Below are 21,068 nucleotides of genomic sequence, written 5' to 3'. Positions count from 1 at the left end.
AGTATAAAATGGGATTCTACATAACTTATATGTTATCTACCATATGTCCTGTGTTTGAATGGCTGCCCCCATGGCTACACAGCAGCTTGTTTATATAAACTATAGTAGTACTTATCTGTTATCTACTGTGTATCCTGTGCTTGAATGGCTGCCCCCATGGCTACACAGCAGCTTGTTTATATAAACTATAGTAGTACTTATCTGTTATCTACTGTGTATCCTGTGCTTGAATGGCTGCCCCCATGGCTACACAGCAGCTTGTTTATATAAACTATAGTAGAGTTTCTGAAGCAAATACACCAGTTTTACCAGTGCAGGGCAACACTACATTATGTATTCATTCAATAAAAACACTGATTTTTTGGAATTACTGTTCCTATAAATCAATAGAAGAAAGCAGAGGTAATGTGGGCTGATTCTCTGCCAGTATAACCACCTTGTGTGAGTGAGCCTTATACATTATTAAAGGAGAGTGCAACATATATTTAGCAGAACTAACCCTCATCACTGGCCAATATCTTATGGAACATAAAATACCTACTGAAATCTGTATAAGCTGCATTTGTTCCATACCTCATGCTGCAGCATCACTCTGTCAATCAGAAGGGCCCGAATGTGCCGTTTCTTCCCATGAAGCTGAAGTCACAATAAATAAATAAATAAAAAAGGACAAGTCCTAGTAATAAACGTGCAAGCTATATACAGACACAGTCCTGCCCCAATCTCCTTGACAATACATCCACTTACTCGGTTCTCCATGGACTTTTTGACCAGAGTAAAACTTTTCCACCTGGAGTCGAACTCGTGTTTGTGAGACCCCTGGAACTGCAGAAGGTCACTGATAATCTGTAGGAAACAGACATCGGGAATTAGCCTTCACTACATCCAAGTCATGAGCAAATAGTACTTACTGGCTGGTGTCTCTATATACCTTTATTATTAGAAATAAAGATTTGGTATCATCTTCTGAGTGGTCAAGAATATAGTCTGATATTGGAAGGAAACAAAAAATATATTAACAAGGGTTATAAAGGATCACTAACCCAAAAACAACATTTTATAAAACCCGTTTCTAGGAACGTAAGCTTTACATCATATACTGTAGATTTTACATAAACAACGTTGTGTTTTATGGTTTGTGTTCCTTTCATTTGAAACGTTAACACAGTTTAACTAATTAGAATGATAAAAAAAGGAGATATTTTCAAACTTACGCAACAGTTTCCTGAGTGTTTTTGAAATTAGTTCTCTGTAGTTTTCTCTAGAATGATCTAGGAGGGGAAAAAAAGAGTTCAAAAAGTTTCCTTTTTTTTCTAGGGATGAGCCGAATCCACTATTTGCGATTCGGCTGAATCCCTTGTGAAAGATTTGGCCGAATACTGAACCGAATCCTAATTTGCATATGCAAATTAGGGACTGGAAAGGAAAAAGTATGTTTTACTTTTGAGACAAAAAGTCACGTGATTTCCCTTCCCACACCTAATTTACATATGCGGATTCAGTTCAGCAACACACAAGGATTCAGCCGAATCCTGCTGGAAGAGGCCGAATCCCATACGGAATCCTGTATTCGGTGCATCCATAATTCTTACAACCACTCCATTACAACACAGTGGGGGTCATTTATCAACACTGGGCAAATTTGCCCATGGGCAGTAACCCATGGCACCCAATCAAATTGCTGCATTCATTGTTCTACTTGCAGCTCGCTTCAAAAAGCTAATCACTGATTGGCTGCTATAGCTAACTGCCCATGGGCAAATTTGCCCAGTAATTGATAAATGAGCCCCAGTGTTTCAATATAAACATGACCTTAAGTTGATAACCGTTCCTTCTCAAACTGTTGGTTAGAATTCCTAACACCAATGGACTTCTGCTGCACAAATATGGCAGCCCAATCATAGAAGAACATGGGGACGGGAGGGGGATCAGATAGGTAATGTAAACATTTTTGGGAAAATATTTTTTATGGTGAAACTATGAAGCACATGCAGAGACAAAATGATAGTTTGAAAGATGTTATCTCTTTAAATAAGGAGTCGTCTGAATCTTCTGGGACACAAAGCTTAAAATATGATTATGTAAAACAACACAAACTTATAATTAACAATTGGGATGCCCCAAATCCAATAATTTGGATTCGGCTGAACCCCCGAATCCTTTGCGAAAGATTTGGCCGAATACCGAACCAAATCCAAATCCTAATTTGCATATGCAAATTCGGATTCGATTCGGCCCGGCAGAAGGATTCAGCCAAATCCTGCTGAAAAAGGCAGAATTCCAAACTGAATCCTGGATTCAGTTCATCCCTAATTAACAAAAGTGGTAATGTGCAAAGTGGTTTTCCTCCATCCTAGCCATGGAGTTTGCCAACTAAACTTCTCCAGAATTACAATTCTTCCATAATAATCATCGTTGATTCATAAGAGACTTACCATGGTCGATCCCAGTAAAAAGTTTTGTCTCATTCAAAGACACCATGCTCGTAACCCTACACAAAGAAGGACAAGTGCTTTCAGTACAACCCTGTGCTCATCATCTAATGAATAATCTCAACATCACCCCCCAAATTAGGATATGTTCATACTGAAGAATATTAATCAGAATAAATGGCAATTATACAAACATGAGAATCTCATCTATACAAACAATACAGACACAAGTTATTAAATGTACTTACAAGTGAGTTACTCTTTCCCCGTGCAATGGGGGCAGAAGATTCCCTGAGCCAGTCAAACAATTGTGGACGATGGCCAGACACTGCTGAACTTCATCCCTTCAATTTAGAGGAGACAGAAACATGAGACAATTGAGCACAAGCGGAGTCAGGGAGCATTACGATTGTCTAGCAAGAGATAATGACCTGCTCATTTCAAGCTCTCCGCTTGAGTACAGGTCCAGCTTCTGTAGTTCTGGCCGCAGAAAAGTATCCAGCAGATAATACGCAAAGTCCATCTCTTCCGCTGAGGGAACGTGCCACTTGATATTTAGGTTCCACAAATCTCCTGGTTTTCCCCAGTCCTAGACAGATAAATTCTGTTGAAAACAGCAGCTGAAAACTCTTATCTAACAAAATGCCTGTGCACAGGCTGCTCAGAACCAACGTCCTTCCATCTCCTACACCTCAGACTGCAGAGACATCTCACTACTACTTGCAACTCCAAGCTTCAGTATAATGGCCCAACACAACTTTATCGGTGGCAGCACAGTATTATGGTTCCTATCTTGGACTTGATTCTTTGTCCCTTTTTTACAGAATATAGATTTCCTATAATGTCTCTGAGACAGCATCTACTATTAAGTACAATTTTCTCTTTGGCATTCCCACTTGCTGGGCTACTATAAGTTTAGTCAACGGACTACTCTTCTCCACTGACCTTGTTTGGAGACACAACTGCATCAGCAGGTATTCGGGATGCACCAAATCCAGGATTCAGTACAGGATTCGGCCTTTTTCAGCAGGATTCAGATTCGGACAGATCCTTCTGGCAGGCCAAACCGAATCCGAAATTTGCATATGCAAATTAGGGGCGGGGAGGGAAATTGTGTGACGTCACAAAACAAGGAAGTAAAAAATGTTTTCCCCTTCCCACCCCTAATTTGCAGGATTCGGTCCGGTGTTCGGCCGAATCTTTCGCAACGGTTTCAGGGGTTCAGCCGAATCCAAAATAGTGGATTTGGTGCATTCCTAGCAGGTATACAGCAGTTTTATATACTAATTATCTGATCTGCGTTAACTTTCCATTACTAGTCTTGTGACATAAACTAATACTTATTTTACCATTCAGTAAAACCAAACCTATGTTATAATGATCTCCTAATCAATCGCCCCTTCTTGGAATTACATCTACTCTAAGGGTGGGGTGAAGATTCGGAGCGACTAATCTCCTCTAAATGCCCTCCTACCGGCAACAATACGAATCACTGGCGGGATGGCATTCAAATCACTTTGATTTCTGAAGACACCCGAAGTTTCCTTGCGGCGCGACTTTGGAAAATGTATGGCATCCTGCTGGTGATTCGTATTCTTGCCGGCAGGAAGGCATTTGGGGAGATTAGTTGCCCAAAGAAGAGAAGATTTGTCGTTGGGAGACTAATCTCCTCTGAATCTTCACGTGTGCCACCACCTTAAATGTGGCCATACATTGACCAGTCCTTCCAAGTGTCCAACCAATAGTTCACTGGAAACTAAAAACAGATTGAAATGGCCTTCTTCAGGGGTGGCTAAATCCTACTATTCCATTTGTTTAGGCAAAACAGGGTCTCCTCTGACTTCCTTACCTGCCCTAAATGATGCCAATGCCAGGCGTAATTTGGACAGAACACCTTCAGTAGAGCTTTAACATACCTTGATGGGAAAGTAGTCAGAGAGCGGCTTATCAAAGCCCCCGGGCACACTGCAGTATTCTGTGGGGTAGATGAGGGTGCTGGAGCGCAGCAGATGGTGCAGAAGGTTGCAGGACAAAGTGTAACCCTGTTTGCAAGTGAAGTGCAGCGTCCGATGGAGAATCTGTACAAGTTGCTCTTTGTAGGGGAGCAGCTTCTCCCCATCAACTCTTGTTATCTAGGGGCAAATGAACGGAGACACCACATCAGTATCCGAGAGACACCACATCAGTATCCAAGAGACACCACATCAGTATCTGGGAGACAGCAATTGCTCTAAAGACTTTCTCTCAAGGAATGAACCTTTTCAACACTGATCTCACACAACAGGTACACAATCAGAAACAAATGAGTCTATCTGGAATTGCTAGAGAGCCCACTATGTCTGATTTCAGGTTTAGTCAAGGGCTGCTCTCGACTATGTGGGAAGTAAAGAAATAACAACATAAAGGATCCAGCAGCTCGTAGGGTTGGCTCCATCTTGGGCAGAGCATGAAACCAGGAATAAGGTTCAATTTAAGAGCCCGGGTGCCACTGCCCTAAAGCGGGAGTCTCATCTGCAGCCTTAGATTCTTTACCTCAGACAAGAGCTGCAGCTTCCAGAGCAGCTCTTTATCCAGTTCTTCATCGTTCATCACATCATCATCTGGGAGAACAGGAGAAAGCCAGACATTTGTCAATAACTTAAGAATCAGATGCACAAAACTCACTCTTTGAGCCTCATTTTCAACATGTTAGTGAAGTGTCTGTCAGGGGGGAAACACGGGAAGCAGCTCTGTATTGGGCGAACATTTAGCTTTGTGCTCTCGTACAGGCTGAATGGAGTGCGCTGCCAGAAATGACAATTATATTAGGGTACAGCGAGATTCCTGGGGGCCACAAAGTAGAATGGCAGGACACATTATGGACAAAGATGGGAAACAAGTGCCACGACACAAAAGGAACCACAAAGTACATCACAGAGTTCCCCACAATGGAGCAGAACATTAGTACAAATCCCCTCTGAAACTGCCCAATACACAGCTGACATTATTTAAACCTAATATTAGCTTGCATTGAATAAGCTCATCCTATTGGTTTCCCTCAAACATGTCTAATGTAACCTCCAGTCTCCATAAAGGGCTCCATCTTTACTGATCTCCCAGGGATCCTTTGACGATGTCCAACTATAGTGCATCAATATCGAATTTTACTATAGTGGCATGTGATTGGTGCTGGGCAAGCGAAAGTGATTACTGGGAGATTGGAAAAGATCGAGAGAAATGATGGCAATGGTATTCCTGGTCCATTAAAGGAGAACTAAACCCTAAAAATTAATGTGGCTAAAAATGTCCTATTTTATATAGTGAACTTATTGCAGGAGGCTAAAGTTTGAGCTTGTCAATAGCAGCAATGATCCAGGACTTCAAACTTGTCACAGGGGGTCACCATCTTGGAAAGTGTCTGTGACACTCACATGCTCAGTGGGCTCTGATTGGCTGTTGAGAAGCTAAGCTTAGGGCTCGTCACTAATTATCCAGCAGAAAATGAGCTTCCCTGGCTGTAATATAAGCTGATGCTACAGGTTTGCTGATTATTCAATTCTGATGCTAATTGCACTGGTTTCTGTGCTGCCATGTTGTAATTATGTGTATTAATTACTAATCAGCCTTATATTGTGACATTTCTATTCTATGTGTACTGTATATTGTGAGTGGGTCCCTAAGCTCAGTAAGTGACAGCAGCACAGAGCATGTGAATCAGTGAATCAGCAGAAAAGAAGATGGGGAGCTACTGGGGCATCTTTGGAGACACAGAACTTTACTGCTAAAGGGCTGTGGTTGCCTTGGGCTGGTACAGAAGCACAAACATCATGTACAACATTTCTACCTACTTCTTTAGTTAGGCTTTAGTTCTCCTTTGATAGTAATCTCCCATAGTTACGTGTATCTTATGCTTCTTCCCAACTCTCACAGCTTTCTCCGATGTACATATGGGTGCAGCTTTGATTCTATTTATACATCTATTATACTGTTCTTTTTATTCAATAATGAGGCATGATTTACACTTACACCTATAGACAGAAGGACTGAGACTCATCAGAAAAACAAAGCAGGAGAATCATCTGCTGAATGACAGCTTTGCCGCAACTAAATTCACGTTGATTTAAAGGGACATAACATTGACATGATTTCTATTTCTATAGAGCGCTGTGCAATTTGCTCTTATTTCTAATATACAGTTTCACTCTATGGAAGGACTGCAAAGCCCTTGTCAGCAGTGTGGCTTCTTTATCTGCCGACCCCCCTTATTATAAGAGCCGATACGTCTGGGCTGGGGGCGGCATGGGAACATTTTTGGGCAGAAAGATGAAAATGTCACAGTTTTAGCAAAACTGCATGGATTCTTATACAGGTATGGGACAGTTATCTAGAATGCTCGGTTTTCCAGATAACTGATCTTTCTGTAATTTGGATCTTCATACCTTAAGTCTACTAGAAAATCATATAAACATGAAATAAAGCCAATAGGCTGGTTTTGCCTCCAATAAGGATTAATTATATTTTAGTTGGGATCAAGTACAAGCGACTGTTTTATTATTACAGGTATGGGACCTGTTATCCAGAATGCTTGGGACCTGGGGTTTTCCAGATAATAGATATTTCTGTAATTTGGATCTTCATACCTTAAGTCTACTAGAAAATCATATAAACATGAAATAAACCCAATAGGCTGGTTTTGCTTCCAATAAGGATTAATTATATCTTAGTTGGGATCAAGTATAAGCGACTGTTTTATTATTACACAGAAAATGGGAAATCAGCTTTGAAAATTTGGATTATTTGGATAAAAGGAGTCTATGGGAGCCATTCCTTAATTCGGAGCTTTCTGCATAACAGGTTTCCAGATAACAGATCCTATACCTGTAGTAACATGGCAATATCGCTTTCTTCTATGAATATTTGGCCATGGTGCCCAGGCCTGAGTTAACTGCGAGGAGCAAAGAACCAACAATAGTGATCGAATTGGAGAATGTGAGACAGAAACAATCCTATCAATTCCAGTACATGACACTCATTATTGCCAATATGTCTCAATTATCTTAGAATTATAAACTGTAAACATGTTTTTTTTTTACCTGCCCTCACAACAGAGGTTCCAAAATTTAACAGAAAATGACGGCTCTAAAAAAATGTTCAATGAAATAATATTTTCTTGCCTAGAATGGTGTCTCAGGTATGGGAAATTATTTAAAAAAAAAACAATATCCAGAAAGCTATATATTATGGAAAGGCCATATTCCTTTAAGTAAATCATTTCTTTCATATCTATTAAGCTTGAGACAAGGGTGGTAATGGGGAGGAGACTTTCAGCTTTAATTCAGTGGGTTGAACAAAAAGATTGTATAAAAATGTGACGAACTAAAGCCTTTTTTTCACACAATCACTTCATTTCAGGGGCTCAAAAGTCATTGGACAAATGAAAAAAGTGAAATGAAATGTTCATGTCTAATAGTTGGTAGAAAATCCTTTGCTGCAATGACAGGCTGAAGTGTTGGACTCATGGACATCAGCAGATTGTGGGTTTGCTCCTGTTTAATGCTCTGCCAGGTCTTTACTGCAGCCGCTTCTTTCACTTGCTCTTTGTTTGTGGCCTTTCTGTCCCACGTTTAGTCTTCAACAAGTGAAATGCAGCTCAATTGGCTTCACATCAGCTCAATATTCCACTTCTTTGCTTTAATAAACTCCTGGGTTGCTTTGGCTCTATGTTTTGGCTCATTATGAGACGCCTCCCAATCAATGTGAGTGCATTTAGCTGGATTTGAGCAGACAGTGTCTCTGAAGAGCTCACAATTCATTCTTGTGCTTCTGTGTCACATGATGGATAAACACTAGTGTCCCACTGGCAGCCATGCACCCCAAGCCATCACACTGCCCCCCAAATGTTTTATACACAACTGTGCTATGCTTTGGATCATCAGCTCTTCCCAAGCCTTCTCCACACTTTTTTACTCTTGTCATCATTCTGCTAGAGCTTCATCTTGGCTTCATCTTGGCTTCATCTGTCCACACAATGTTTTTCCACAACTGTGCTGACTTGTTTCTTTAGCAAAGTCCAATTTAGCCTTTGTATTGTTGATGCTTATGAGTGGCTTGTACCTTGCAGTGCCCCCTCTGTATTTACTTTCATACAGTCTTCTCTTTATGGCAGACTTGGATATGGAGACTCTACCTCCTGGAGACTGTTCTTCACTTGTTTGGCTCTTGTGAAGGGCTTTCTCTTCCCCATGGAAATGATTCTGAGATCATCCACCACTGTTGTCTTCCGTGGACGTCCAGGTCTTTTTGTGTTGCTGAGTTCACCAGTGATTTCTTTCTTTCTCACCATGTACCAAACTGGAGATTTTTTTGTTTTTTTCTGTTTTTGCAGCTTAAAGACGACTTGTTTCACCTGCATGGAGAGCTCCTTTGTCCTCATGTTGTCTGTTCCACATACACCCCCCCCCCTCAAATCAACTCCAGGGCTTTTATCTGCTTCATTGATAATGACATAACCAAGGAATTGCCCCACCTGCCCATGAAATAGACTTTGACTCAATTGCCCAATTAGTTTTGAGCCCCTGAAATGAAGGGATTGTGTTAAAAAAAGGCTTTAGTTTGTCACATTTTCATACAATCTTTTTGTTCAACCCACTGAATTAAAGCTGAAAGTCTGCAGTTCAACTGCATCTGAGTTGTTTCATTTAAACTTCATTGTGGTCATGTACAGAACCAAAATTAGAAAAAAATGTGTCTCTGTCCGAAGCTTTATAGACCTAATTGTATTTGAAGGGGAAGCAGGAGTGGGAATAAAACAGAACATCCACTGGACCAACAATAAGAAGTTGATGATACACAATTGTTCATTAAAAAAATATGTTTAAAAGAAACAGCCACATTAGAAAATATAGGAGTACAGACATGTCCCCACAGTGATACAGACTGAGAAGCATAAAGCCAATGGTACACGGGTTGTTGTCTCTGCTGGAATCATCCACTGCTTCTCTCAATGTCTGCCTACAGACACGGCACATTGTGCTGCAGAAACGTCTGTCTGTCTGTCAGTCACAAACAGCAAATCGGCAGAGATATTGACCCGTGTGCCATTGGCCGAAACCTTGTAACTACAAAGACACACACAAAACAGCACAATATACTCATAACAACAGCGAATAGACAGGTACATGAGAGCCCATGAAATATAATGTCGCACAAATCAATGGACAGGAGGGAAACTGGATCAGACACAAGGGCCACGGGCACAATGAAGGCAGCACAATAATCAGAAAATATCAGAGAAAAAGAAACCTTTGGAACTTACTAATAGTGAGGTGAGATATAACATTGCAGCAATGAGGCAGAAAGAGCTTCAAAGATTCCACAGGGCAACACTGAAATATTGTTTTTATAAAAGATACAATTAAACACACAGCAATGTAACACAAGCACTGAACTCATTTCTAGAATCTAAGCCTTTGTTTTCTTAAATGCACCCCCAATAATTATATACGACTTTATGTAAAGATTCACTGGGGGGAGGGGGGTGACCCCGCATTGTGACGTCTTTCTTCATGTCCCCAGGGCACATGTGTACTACAGTATTTATTTGGGACTTTACTAGAAGCCTGTGCATGAATGGAACTCAACGGAAAATGTTAAAAAAAAAAAAATGGAGGCTCTGAGATGAAATGTAAACCAAGTGGTGCCAAGTTAAAGGGGTTTGTTCACCTTTAATTAACTGTTAGTGTGATATAGAGAGGGATATTCTGAGACAATTTGTAATTGGTTTTCATTTTTTATTATTTGTGGTTTTTGACGTATTTAGCTTTTTATTCAGCAGCTCTCCAGTTTGTAATTTCAGCCATCTGGTTGCTGGGGTCCAAATTCCCCTAGCAACCATGCACTGATTTGAATAAGAGACTGGAATATGAATAGGAGAGGCCTGAATAGAAAGATGAGGAATAAAAAGTAACAATAACAATACATTTGTAGCAAGACCAGACTTGGCGTTTTAAAAAATAAAAAAAGCTCCGTCGGGTGTATATATACGCCACTGAAACCACACGCGACCATCAACATGCATTTTTCAGCGCGTAGGTTTCTTTTCCCAACACGCACTTCTCATTGTTCTCATTCCCCATAATTCCACTGGCTGGAAATAGAAAAACTATTTACATGCAAAATGGAGCAGGAATGATCGACAATACACAACGTAATTACGTCACCAGCCCTAAAAACGTATATGGGTCATTTATCTCGCAAAACAATTTGGACGCCATATTTAAAATACGCTGCGTATTTGCGTAAAGTTTGCAAATCCCATAGAGTCTATCGATTTGATAATTTCTTGATGTATTGGCGTTTCTGCTAAAAAACGCCAATACTGGCGTCCCGTGGCGGATTTCAGCTTGCAAGCGCCCTGTAAGAATTGCCATAGTGCGGTTTCCATTAGTTTTAGTGGAAGTGCAATTTCTGAGTATTAACGCCAGACGGAACTTTTTTAAAAACACAACGTAAAAACACCACGTCTGGCCTTACAGAGCATTTGTTTTTAGATAGGGTCAGTGACCCCCATTTGAAAGCTGAAATAAGTCAAAAGAAGAAGGCAAATAATTAAAAAAACTATAGAAAAGAAAAAATGAAGACCAATTGAAACATTGCTTATAATTAGCCATTCTATAACATACTAACAGTTAACTTCAAGGTGAAGTGCCCCTTTAACAACTAGATCCACTTTTGATCCTCCCCCCATTGAATCTCGTTTTCATTGCCCTTTAAGTAGGATCTACACAATGGGGCAAATTCACTAAGCGCCAAACGCTAGCGTTAATTCGCTAGCGTTTGGCATTTTCGTTACTGCGCAAATTCACTAACGAACGCTGGCGTAGTTTCGCTAGTGTTACTTCGCACCCTTACACCTGGCGAAGTTTCGCTAGCGACGTAACTACGCAAATTCACTAACTTGCGCAGTGTACTGAACGCTACCTTTTACGCTAGACTTCCTTCGCCACCTCAGACCTGGCGAAGCGCAATAGAGTAGATAGGGATTGTTTCAAAAAAAGTCAATTTTTTTTCTAAGTCCCAAAAAAACGCTGGCGTGTTTTCTACATGATGGGTGATAGACTGAAAAAGATCGAAATTTTTTTTTTGGGGCTCCCCTTCCTCCCCCCTACATTTCCTGACTCATGGCAACTTAACTAGACAGTGGGCACATGTGTAGGGCAAAATAAACATTTTATTTGATGTTTTGAAGGTTTTCTAGGCATTTGTAGTGCTGATACGTATTCCTCCATTGTAATTTGAATTTGGCGCTGTATGCAAATTAGCTAGTGTAACTTCGCTTTACATAGCGAATCAACGCTAGCGCAACTTCGCAACCTTACGCTACCCGAGCGCAACTTCGGATTTTAGTGAATTTGCGGAGCGCTGGCGAAACTACGCCTGGCGAAGTGCGGCGAAGTTGCGCCTGGCGCAACTTCGAATCTTAGTGAATTTGCCCCAATGTATCTACTTTACACATGTAGTTAACACAGTGGAAAAAATTTATTATTATTAGGGATGCACCGAATCCAGGATTCGGCCTTTTTCAGCAGGATTCAGATTCGGCCGAATCCTTGTGCCTGGCCGAATCCTAATTTGCATATGTAAATTATGGGCGGGTAGGGAAATCATGTGACTTTTCGTTACAAAAGAAGAATTTGTTCCACTTTTCCCTTTCTTGCCCCTAATTTGCATATGTAAATTAGGATTCGGTTTGGTATTAGGCCAAATCTTTCACAGAGGATTCAGGCGAATACAAATAGTGGATTTGGTGTATCCCTATTTATTATACCCCAAAGCTGCAAAAGTCCGAATCTGAAAATCCGCCATGTCAGACCTGTCGAGGTCCAGTATAAGTCAATGGGAGAGGCACCTATTTCAAATTGACATTATCATGGTCTGTGCTGGGTTTAACCCGAAAATCCAACCTTTTCGGAGTTTAAGGGCAAAAACATGAAAATAAATTGAATTCATATCAATTCAAATTCATATGATTCGGGTTTACGCTCGATGTTATTGATTTATTCGTGATCCGATTAAATAGATTTCTTTATTAATAAATAAGCTAAAATCGAGCAGGGAAGTTTGCTGGAGCTTTTTGTATTAATAGTATGAGATAAATTCAGATTTTAGTAAATAACCCCATAGACAAAGCGTCTGTGAGTGCAACGTAGCAATGCAAACTCTCAGCACTGGCAGTTACCACGGAATTCATTAGCACAGAAACATTGTTTCGCATCAGTAGACGTGAAAATATTTGCACCTTGACAGCAGCCCGGCACAAGTCGGCAACCATTCTGCCCGACACTCGCGTTTCAAATATATTGGAAACTGCAAAGTTGAAAACCTTCTCCAGGGCAACCTGAAATATAAACAAGATTCATCAATTGATTCTGCAAGATGAAACTAAATCCCTGCACTTGTTAGAATTTATGTCAACCATTAATAATCCCGCTGTAAATGTGAACTCTCACAACTGCATTTACACAAAATAGATCTAATAATGAAAATCTGCTATAGACACTTTCGTGACAAAAATGGCCTTCTTGGTCAGAACACTAGATTGTAGAACAGCTTTACCCCAAAATTACGTTGTTACAGGGAATAGAACTAACCTCCCAGGTAGGGTTTCCACCTGGCCAGTATTTTACCGGCCTGGCCAGTAAAAATGATGGTTGAGCCCAATGGTATAAAAAGGGAAAACAGATTAATATACAAGAAGGCCGGTATTTTTTTTCCATAAAAGGTGCCAACCCTACTCCCAGGCAAGGCTGCCCCCTATCTCCCATATTATTCACACATGGCAATTCTAATTTGACAAGCACCAAATAAAAGGTTTATTATAAAAAGGTGAGCACAAGAAAATCTCACTCAGACCATTCTCTTTTTTATTTAGCAGAACCTAAACACAATTTATTGTGAAAGAAACAACAATATAATTAATCACGGGTGTCGCCTGAGCCAATGAGTGTGCAAGAATGGATAAAAGTGCAAGCTGAGCCAGTAACAGGGGAAACACTTGTACTAGACCACAATCTACTAAGCGATGCAGATAGTTCAGTGCCAAATCAAACACATTTGTAGTTGCTTCTGTTTTGTCAATTCAGAATAACATTTGAGTTTTGGATTTCTTTGGTAGTGATGATTGTAAAGCATTCCCAGTCAGTAATTTACTCCGGAGTATCAAAACTTTAGCTAAAGAACATACAGGAGGCCACTGCCAAATATCTTGAGAAAAGATGGTTGATTTTTAATAAACTGCACTGTCTGGGGTATTCTATCCTGGTTTCCCTGGCGTCAAATATATTTTGTGTTTGGTATTTAAAGGAGAACTAAACCCTAAAAATGTGGCTAAAAATGTCGTATTTTATATAGTGAACTTATTGCACGAGGCTAAAGTTTGAGCTTGTCAATAGCAGCAATGATCCAGGACTTCAAACTTGTCACAGGGGGTCACCATCTTGGAAAGTGTCTGTGACACTCACATGCTCAGTGGGCTCTGATTGGCTGTTGAGAAGCTAAGCTTAGGGCTCGTCACTAATTATCCAGCAGCAGAAAATGAGCTTCCCTGGCTGTAATATAAGATGATGCTACAGGTTTGCTGATTATTCAATTCTGATGCTAATTGCACTGGTTTCTGTGCTGCCATGTAGTAATTATGTGTATTAATTACTAATCAGCCTTATATTGTGACATTTCTATTCTATGTGTACTGTATATTGTGAGTGGGTCCCTAAGCTCAGTAAGTGAGAGCAGCACAGAGCATGTGAATCAGTGAATCAGCAGAAAAGAAGATGGGGAGCTACTGGGGCATCTTTGGAGACACAGATCTTTACTGCTAAAGGGCTGTGGTTGCCTTGGGCTGGTACAGAAGCACAAAACATCATGTACAACATTTCCACCTACTTCTTTAGTTAGGCTTTAGTTCTCCTTTAAGCTGGTCTACATAAAGCCCATGATATTACTGAAGCTGCTACTGCTGTACGGTTCATATTTGCTTCAATTTTCATAAACCCACAGCCAGGCACTGACTAATGACCGTGCCAGTACCTTAAATATCTCCTTGGAACACTGTGTGAGGATTGTACTGAAGGTAGAAGACAGGCCTAGCTCTACTAGACTCTCCAAATGGGTCATCTTCTCGGTCTCCGTCTCTTCTCGTGTTTGCTCAAGGGCACTGCTCTCTATGAGGGCAAAGCATCTGCAAACCAAACAGAACCAAAATCAACCTGAAATTATTATAAATATCAGAATAAATATTAGAATGCAGCCATCTTACATTTGCAGTTAGTAATTTTATACACACACACACATTAATAAACACACACATTCCCTACAGAATATGATCCCATGAAACAGATGCAAATTGTTACACATACTAGGGACTGCCATTAACACTAGTGTGTAACAGCCGATATCTACAAGTCTGAACATGGCCGTGAACAGTGAAAGTATGGGATCGGTTATCCAGAAAACCTGTTATCCAGAACGATTTCAATTCCGGGATGGACGTCTCCCATTGATTCAATTTTAATCAATGAATTACAGTTTTCAAAAATGATTTACTTTCTCTCTGTAATAATTAAAGGGATCCTGTCATCGGAAAACATGTTTTTTTTTTGTTTTTTTTAAACGCATCAGTTAATAGTGTTACTCCAGCAGAATTCTGCACTGAAATCCATTTCTCAAAAGAGCAAACAGATTTTTTTATATTCAGTATTGAAATCTGACATGGGGCTAGACATTTTGTCAATTTCCCAGCTGTTCCTGGTCATGTGACTTGTGCCTGCACTTTAGGAGAGAAATGCTTTCTGGCAGGCTGCTGTTTTTCCTTCTCAATGTAACAATGTGTCTCAGTGGGACCTGGATTTTTACTATTGAGTGTTGTTCTTAGATCTACCAGGCAGCTGTTATCTTGTGTTAAGGAGCTGCTATCTGGTTACCTTCCCATTGTTCTGTGGTTAGGCTGCTGGGGGGGGGAGGGAGGGGGTGATATCACTCCAACTTGCAGTACAGCAGTAAAGAGTGACTGAAGTTTATCAGAGCACAAGTCACATGACCAGGGGCAGCTGGGAAATTGACAATTTGTCTAGCCCCATGTCAGATTTCAAAATCTGTTTGCTCATTTGAGAAATGGATTTCAGTGCAGAATTCTGCTGGAGCAACACTATTAACTGATTCGTTTTGAAAAAATGTTTTTTCCCATGACAGTATCCCTTTAAACAGTGCCATGTACTTGATCCCAGCCTTATGGCAAAACTATTGGGTTTAATTCATGTTTAAATAATTTTTTAACACACTTTTTTAAGCAGATTTATCAAGGGTAGAATTTTTTTTTTAACTGACATTAATTTGATTTTACTCGAAATTTGATTGGGGGGGATTTTATTTAAAAAAATCTTATATGTCAAAACTTAGACAAATTTTAACGAACCGAAAACTCTAAATCAAAATCGATTCAAATTCGGCCAAACTCGATTCGAGTTTTTTCTCTTAAAAAGGCTACAAACATCAGGAAGGCTACAAACATCTCCAAATTGGTCACCGGACCTCTCATATTGACTTTATACTGGATTTAGGCAGGTTATAGGTGGCAAATAAATAGTCAAATTCAAATTCTTCAAGGGCCAGAGTATTAGTGATGTGCGGCCGACCCTAACCCGCCCTCCCTTGTACTGCACCCGCACTTCCAGGTTCCTTTTATAGACCTGCGACGACCCGCCCATGACATCACAAAAGGGGCAGGGCAAGCAGGCGCAGCATCTATTAAAGACAAACCCAGAAGTCAGAAACCGGCATTTGAAGGTGGAAGGCGGGGAGAGCTCAACCGGCACAGTTTGATTCCTTAGTCAAATTTGAATTTTCAATTCAACCCTTAATAAATCTGCTCCTTGAGGTCTGGAGATCAAAATTATGGAAAGATCCCTTTTCTGGAAAACACCAGGTCCCAAGCATTCTGGATAACAGGTCTCATACAGTATAGAGGTGCTTGAGTACAGCATCCATTATCCAATGTGTATAAAATACCTGTCCATGAACTGGAGCACAAAGTCTTCAAATTCAGCGGTAGCAGAGCACAGCTCCCTCTCCACCTACATATTCACATAGAAAAGAATCATCAGAACAGAAAAGGAATATAAAGACAAATGATACAGAGGTAGCCTGACATTGCTGGACCTGCCATCTTACCTCTGAAAGATCGTTTCTCTCTTGCAGTAAAGATGAACAATCTACTAAAGGCACCAACGTGGAAAAAGTTGCAATAAACTGGAATGTGATCTGAAGTGGAACAAAACACAGACAATTACATGACATTTAATAAGATATTACTTTCCCAATACACGGGCAGTTCATATAACAGCCTCACACTAACAATACATATAACTTTCATTACACTGCCAATGATATGAATCCAACGGCAGGTCATTCCCAACTCACCATGCATTTGCTGAAATCGTTTGGATCCACACCGGGAAGTGCTCTCATTAGCAGAGGTAGCATGTGTGTTGGACCTTCTGGGAACCACCTTCCGCCAGACACCAAGCTGCGGGCCACTCCAATCACACAGCTCAATGTTGCTGTAAGCTGGTGAGGCTCAGTTAGAGTTTCCAAAGCTGGGTATGTTCTAAACATGAGGAAAGCAATAGAGACGCCATTACTAGACATTCATCATTCCAACACATTAATAAGATTTATGTGAGCCATTTCCAAGGACAAATAACTAACAAAGCTTCTTTTCCAACAAAACCAAGTGATTTAGTAGAAACTGCACTGAACCCCTCAAACGGGCACACTATAGTAAAGGACACAATTTAGTTGCCCTTTCATCTGACAAGTTGAAATCTGGTGATGTCGGAAATACTTTTTTTTCATCGGATGTAGACACATAAAGGAGGCCATAGACGCAGAGATAATATCGTACGAAACAAATTTTCCCACAATATTCACTGCGTGTACGGCTCGTCGATCGGGCTGGATGGAAAATTTTGGTCGGGTGCCTCTGAAGGGACCCAAACATCGGCCATTGTTAGTGCTGAATTATCAGATACAGGTAGAATTCTGTTGTTTCTATTAGGGATGCACCATATCCACTATTTGGGATTTGGCCGAATACCGGAAACCTTGGTGAAAGAGTCGATCAAACACCGAACCAAATCAGAATCCTAATTTGCATATGCAAATTAGGGTCTGAAACGGAGAAAGTGGAAAAAATTCTTCTTTTGTGACAAAATGTTAAGTGATTTCCCTACCTGCCCCTAAGTTACATATGCAAATTAGGATTCGGTTCGGCCAGGCACAAGGATTCAGCCGAATTCGAATCCTGCTGAAAAAGACTGAATCCTGGATTCGGTGCATCCCTAGTTTCTATATGTTTATCTGACAATTCAGCTCTTTTTTTCTTTTCCAAAAATAAATAATTGTTAAGTCTATGGCCACCTTAAGCAAAAGACTACATCCAACTTTATCTGATCCCATTCACATTACAGCTGTAGGGGTTAAGGTGGCCATAGACGTAGCAATTACAATCTTTCTTGAAAAAGATATTTCCAAAAAAGATTATTCGTTTCAATACACACGTGTAGAGCTGAATAGTCAGATAGACATATAGAAACAATAGAATCCTACCTGTATCTGACCATTCAGCACTAACAATGGCCCATGTTTGGGTCCCTTCAAAAAGTGTCCGATCAAAATTGTCAGTAAAGCCCAATCGACGAGCCGACCGGTATCCAAGTCTTCTGCCAATATCAGGCCGGCTCTTTTCCCACCATACACGAACCGAATATCGTCTGAAAATGAGTTTCATACAATAGTATCTGTGCGTCTATGGCCACCTTTAAGGTAGCCATATAAATCAGATTTAATCTGCCAATTCAGGCCCTTTAGACCAATTTGGCAGTTTATCTGCCCTCCGACAGACCCATCCGGCAGCCTGATGTTGGGTGAAATATCGACTTGTTTGGCGACCTCACCTAACTAGCAGATCTTATATTGTACAGCCAACTTTATAATTTGTAGGATCCTACAGAATTTCATGCTGTTGCATGACAAGAGTTTGTGGTAATACAGCCCCATATCTTGAGGGCTGTATTATAATAAATAGATGCCAGGCAAACAAGTCAATGGAGTCATTGGACAGCCTGCTGTCTAGAAAATTCTCTTTGGAAAGAATATCAGGCAAGGTTCCAATACTTGAATATGTATAGTTAAAGGAAAACTATACCCGAAAAATGAACACTTAAGCAACAGATAGTTCATATCATATTAAGTGGCATATTAAAGAATCTTACCAAACTGGTATATATATTTAAGTTAATATTGCCCTTTTACATCTCTTGCCTTGAGCCACCATTTCGTGATGGTCTGTGTGCTGCCTCAGAGATCACCTGACCAGAAATACTGCAGCTCTAACTGAAACAGGAAGAGATCACCTGACCAGAAATACTGCAGCTCTAACTGTAACAGGAAGAGATCATCTGACCAGAAATACTGCAGCTGTAACAGGAAGAGATCACCTGACCAGAAATACTGCAGCTGTAACAGGAAGAGATCACCTGACCAGAAATACTGCAGCTCTAACTGTAACAGGAAGAGATCACATGACCAGAAATACTGCAGCTCTAACTGTAACAGGAAGAGATCCCCTGACCAGAAATACTGCAGCTCTAACTGTAACAGGAAGAGATCACCTGACCAGAAATACTGCAGCTCTAACTGTAACAGGAAGAGATCCCCTGACCAGAAATACTGCAGCTCTAACTGTAACAGGAAGAGATACCTGACCAGAAATACTTCAACTCTAACTGTAACAGGAAGAAGTATGGAAGCAAAAGACACAACTCTGTCTGTTAATTGGCTCATGTGACCTAACATGTATGGTTTGTTGGTATGTTTGTGAGTACAGTGAATCCTACGATCCCAGGGGACGGCCCTTATTTTTTAAAATGGCAATTTTCTATTTATGATTACCCAATGGCACATACTACTAGAAAAGTATATTATTATGAAAATGGTTTATTTACATGTAGCAGGGTTTTACATATGAGCTGTTTTATGCGATATCTTTTTATAGAGACCTACATTGTTTGGGGGGGTATAGTTTTCCTTTAAGAAGAGAGTGGGAAGAGAGGCGATATGATGACATTATTCACATATATATTCATATATATCAAGGAGGAAATCAATTTCCTACAGTGGAATCTGGTTACTTACAGGGGACACAACATGACAATGAAGGGAAGACAACGGAAAAAAACACAGTGATAAAGACATGGAACGTCCTTCCAGGGGAAGCGATGAGCAATTCAGAATTCCAAACGTAGGCGATAGAGACAAAGCAATTAAAAGATTGGATACAATTTAATGATCTGCTTTTCAAAGTGGAAAAGAAGACAAATGTGTTGCTTCATTCAGTTCGCTACTGCGGGTGGAATTCAACTCACTTTTCAAGGACTGGAGGGATTACTAGCTCAGGGCGCATTAGTGCAAGATTCTGCAGGGCCTGGGCCGCCTCCAGGCTTCCAGTTTTACTGAACATTGCCAACAGCACAGGCTGCATAATGCTTTCAACAAAGTCCGTCACATCTTGGTCAGTAAGTCTGTGACTTTCAGGTACCGGAGTCAACCACGAGGGTTTCTTGTAACGTTCACGATGCAGCCGGCGGATAATGCAACACGGCAACCTCTGCAGCAGTTTCATGAGCTTTGTCTAAAAAAAGAAATACACACAAGATACTGAAAGGGACAGAATGTCATGAGAAAAAATAAAAAAACAAACATATTGATTTCATGGGTCGAGACTCGTGCCGAGGTTAAAGACAGGCGAAGGCAGATATTTCCATCCGATGCCGGATCATGAGGCTTATTCTGCAATCTGATTACAAAATAGCTGCAAGGTTGCCGATGCTGTAATGATGTTCCAGCAGCTCAAACAACATCTATATTTAACTTGTCCTACTAATGCAGGGCCTAAACAAAAGCACATTTCAACACTTCCCGCTGGCTCTTGGGTTTCTAAACCTGTTAATACAGGAGGCATCTAGTAAACAAGCTGAATTGCAAAATGACCGTAATCCCTCCCTATGACATGACAAATCTGTGCATTACCAGAACAGCCATCGTTAAGATGGCCATAGATGTTGAGATTTTTAAAAGATCAGATCCTGATCGTGAGACCACGATCTTCTCAGAACGATCGTACGAATTGACCATCAACTAAAAAGACCAATTTACCAGGAAAACAAAGGGGAGCTGCTTGGCCCTGCAAACATAGATAGATTGCACTGGGACCGACAAAGATTTTTTTGACCTGGCCGATCAATTTCCCGACAGATGTCGGCCGAAAAATCGTAAGATGTACAATCGTTCGAATACCACTAACCACACGATAATTGGTCGGGCTTCCCTAAAATCGGTCGTTCGGCAAGAAGAATCGTCGCGTCTATGGGGAGCTTAAGACTCATCATTAGACTCAATAACTGTAAATTCAAATGAATAAGTAATGGAACAAAGAAAAAGAGCCATCTGCCGTCTCACAACCTTAATCTCAGCACATTTAGAGCAGACACTTATCAGGATATACAATTTATGGAACATGGACATCATCAGATACGTGTAATAATG

The 21,068-nt window shown here is 40.5% G+C and overlaps 1 protein-coding gene across 2 annotated transcripts in view; it reads right to left on the bottom strand.

Annotated features, from left to right (window-relative positions):
* Window positions 1–21,068, bottom strand: part of psme4.L (proteasome activator subunit 4 L homeolog) — an 88,498-nt gene that overhangs the window by 32,667 nt on the left and 34,763 nt on the right. For both annotated transcript variants that reach the window (XM_041562147.1, NM_001091397.1), the window contains 16 exon segments: window positions 19,889–20,154; window positions 16,884–17,070; window positions 16,635–16,724; window positions 16,473–16,537; window positions 14,496–14,646; window positions 12,709–12,807; window positions 9,727–9,796; window positions 4,965–5,032; window positions 4,349–4,564; window positions 2,864–3,021; window positions 2,681–2,776; window positions 2,436–2,491; window positions 1,215–1,271; window positions 932–987; window positions 748–846; window positions 574–636 (listed from right to left, as the gene is read on the bottom strand). In XM_041562147.1, coding sequence (XP_041418081.1) covers window positions 574–636; window positions 748–846; window positions 932–987; window positions 1,215–1,271; window positions 2,436–2,491; window positions 2,681–2,776; window positions 2,864–3,021; window positions 4,349–4,564; window positions 4,965–5,032; window positions 9,727–9,796; window positions 12,709–12,807; window positions 14,496–14,646; window positions 16,473–16,537; window positions 16,635–16,724; window positions 16,884–17,070; window positions 19,889–20,154 — 1,797 coding nt within the window.

This window comes from Xenopus laevis, chromosome 5L (assembly GCF_017654675.1).
Source record: "Xenopus laevis strain J_2021 chromosome 5L, Xenopus_laevis_v10.1, whole genome shotgun sequence".
Taxonomy (NCBI): Eukaryota; Metazoa; Chordata; class Amphibia; order Anura; family Pipidae; genus Xenopus; species Xenopus laevis.
The sequence above is the reverse complement of the archived record's forward strand: the minus strand, read 5'-3'. Positions and strand labels throughout refer to the sequence as shown.